The 2,592-nt window shown below is 38.9% G+C and overlaps 1 protein-coding gene across 1 annotated transcript; it reads left to right on the top strand.

The window, feature by feature from the left end:
- The first annotated feature begins 1,794 nt into the window (after nucleotides 1-1,794).
- On the top strand, nucleotides 1,795-2,244 carry LOC142181868 (secreted RxLR effector protein 161-like). The gene has a single exon (XM_075255495.1). The coding sequence runs from the start codon at nucleotides 1,795-1,797 to the stop codon at nucleotides 2,242-2,244; it is 450 nt and encodes a 149-aa protein (XP_075111596.1).
- The last annotated feature ends 348 nt before the right edge of the window (nucleotides 2,245-2,592 follow it).

The following is a 2,592-nucleotide window of genomic DNA, read 5'->3' as shown; positions in this document are numbered from 1 at the left end:
TTGTGAAGAAGATCCAGGTGAAGATGAGCCATAATGTAGTAAGTATAAGATCTGATCATGGCACAGAATTTGACAATGCAAAATTTGATGAATTCTGTTCTGAAAATGGTATAAGTCATAACTTTTCAGCTCCAAGAACACCCAACAAAATGGTGTTGTGAAGAGGAAAAATAGGTCTCTTGAAGATATGGCAAGGACAATGCTGATTGACAGTGGTATTGAAAAAATCTTCTGGGCAGAGGCAGTCAACACTGCGTGCTACTTGGTGAACAGGTGCATAATCAGGTCCCTCCTGAACAAAACCCCGTATGAACTACTAAATGGAAGGAAACCCAAGCTAACCCACTTGAGGCCTTTTAGCTGCAAATGTTTTGTCCTAAATAATGGTAAGAAAGCACTAGGAAAATTTGATTCCAAAATTGATGAAGGAATCTTTTTGGGCTATTCATCACAAAGCAAAGCTTACAAGGTCTAAAACAAAAGAAATCAATGTGTTGAGGAAAGCATACATGAGATTTTTGATGAATCCCACCACTTATGTGGGAAAGATCCATATGATAAGGTTGATTAAGATGGAGAGCGGTCAAAGGTTCCTGGTGAAGTCATTGATATGGCAAATGGAAAGGCTGACATGATGAGTCAGGTCAAGGAATCAAATGAAGATGGTGTAGCTCAATCTCTGGCTGATACAGAAGAATCTGTTCCCTCAATCACAATAACTGAAGCAGAGAACAGAGTTGTTGATGTCGTACATAGAACTATTGATGCTGAGTTGGAAGTGGAACTCATGTCAACGATGTGTCTCATTAAGAGGAACCTGGATCATCCCGCAATGAGACTCAGGTATCTAACTGGAAACACAAAAGTTCACACCCTCTTCAAAATGTAATCACTCCTCTTGACTCAGGGATTCAAACCACATCAAAATCAAGAAACTCACTTTCCTTCTCAACCTTCCTCTATCAAATTGAGCCCAAAAATATCAAGGAAGCATTGAAAGATGCTGACTGGATTACTGCTATAAGATGAACATCAATTTTAGTAGAACATCGTATGTACCTAGTTCCTCAACCCTCAGACATAACCATTATAGGAACTAGGTGGGTGTTCAGAAACAAACTGGATGAGTTTGGGAACACAACAAGGAACAAGGCAAGGCTAGTATTTCAAGGCTACAATAAAGAAGAAGAGATCGACTATGATGAAACTTTTGCTCTGGTTACTCGAATGGAAGCCATTCGAATCTTCATTGCCTTTGCATCTCATATGAAATTCAAATTGTTCGAAATAGATGTCAAAAGTGCATTTCTGAATGGATATCTAAAGGAAGAAGTCTTCGTCAAACAACCACCTAGTTTTGAATGTCATGAGCATCCTGAGCATGTATTCAAACTTGACAAGGCATTATATGGATTGAAGCAGGCCCCTCATGCATGGTATAAAAGGTTGTCCAAAGTCCTCCTTGATAATGGCTTTACAATAGGAAAAATCGACAACACCCTATTTTTGAAGAAACGGGGAAGGAACCTGCTCATTATGCAAGTCTATGTTGACGATATCATCATTGGTGTAACAAATGATTTCCTATGTGAAGAGTTTGCAAAGCTCATGGGCAGCGAGTTTGAAATGAGCATGATTGTGGAATTGAATTTTTTCTTTGGACTACAAGTTAAGCAAACTCCTAAGTGCACGATGATAAGTTAGAAGAAGTACTTTAAAGAGATCCAAAGAGATTTGAGATGGAAATTTCAAAGATCATTGATACCCCCCATTGCCACTGCCACTTATCTGGACATGGATGAACCTGGTTCTCCTGTGAACAAAAACATGTACAGAGGTATCATTGGGTCACTCTTGTATCTCACAACTAGTAGACTAGATATCATATTCAGTGTGGGATTATGTGTGAGGTTTCAATCTAGTCCAAAAGAATCTCATCTGAAGGCCGCCAAGAGAATTCTATGGTATCTCAAAGGAACGCAGGATCTGGTTATCTACTACCCTTCAGGAGAGAATTTCAGTTTAATTGGGTATGTTAATACTGATTATGCAAGTTATCTAGTGGATAAAAAAAGCACTTCAAGGATGGAAATTTTTTTGGGATCATGTCTGATTTCATGGGGTACAAGGAAACAAAACTCTGTGGCTCTTTCAACTGCAGAAGCTGAGCATGTGACAGCTGCCTCTTCCCATGCTCAACTGCTATGGATCAAGCAACAATTGGAGGGATTTGATGTTTTCTGATTGTGTGCCATTACTGTGTGATAACACCAATGCTCTCACCATGACAAATAACCTAGCTCAGCATAAGAGAACAAAGCACATTGACGTGCGATATCATTTTCTCAGAGATAATTTTGAAAAAGGTCTTATTTGCATGAAGTTTTGCAAAACAAAAGACCAAGTTGCAGATATCTTCATCAAAGCACTGAGCAGAGAGCACTTTGAAAAGAATCGATTGGCATTGGGGTTGATAAAATCAAACTGAGCACTAGGTCCCTCAATGATTGGCTATGAAAGAATGAATAGGTAAAACAACTAAAAAGTGTTTTCTGGCAAGTTCTAACTCATTTCTATACCGTTACAAGTAGA

The sequence above is a fragment of the Nicotiana tabacum genome, chromosome 6, assembly GCF_000715075.1.
Source record: "Nicotiana tabacum cultivar K326 chromosome 6, ASM71507v2, whole genome shotgun sequence".
NCBI lineage: Eukaryota > Viridiplantae > Streptophyta > Magnoliopsida > Solanales > Solanaceae > Nicotiana > Nicotiana tabacum.
The sequence above is the reverse complement of the archived record's forward strand: the minus strand, read 5'-3'. Positions and strand labels throughout refer to the sequence as shown.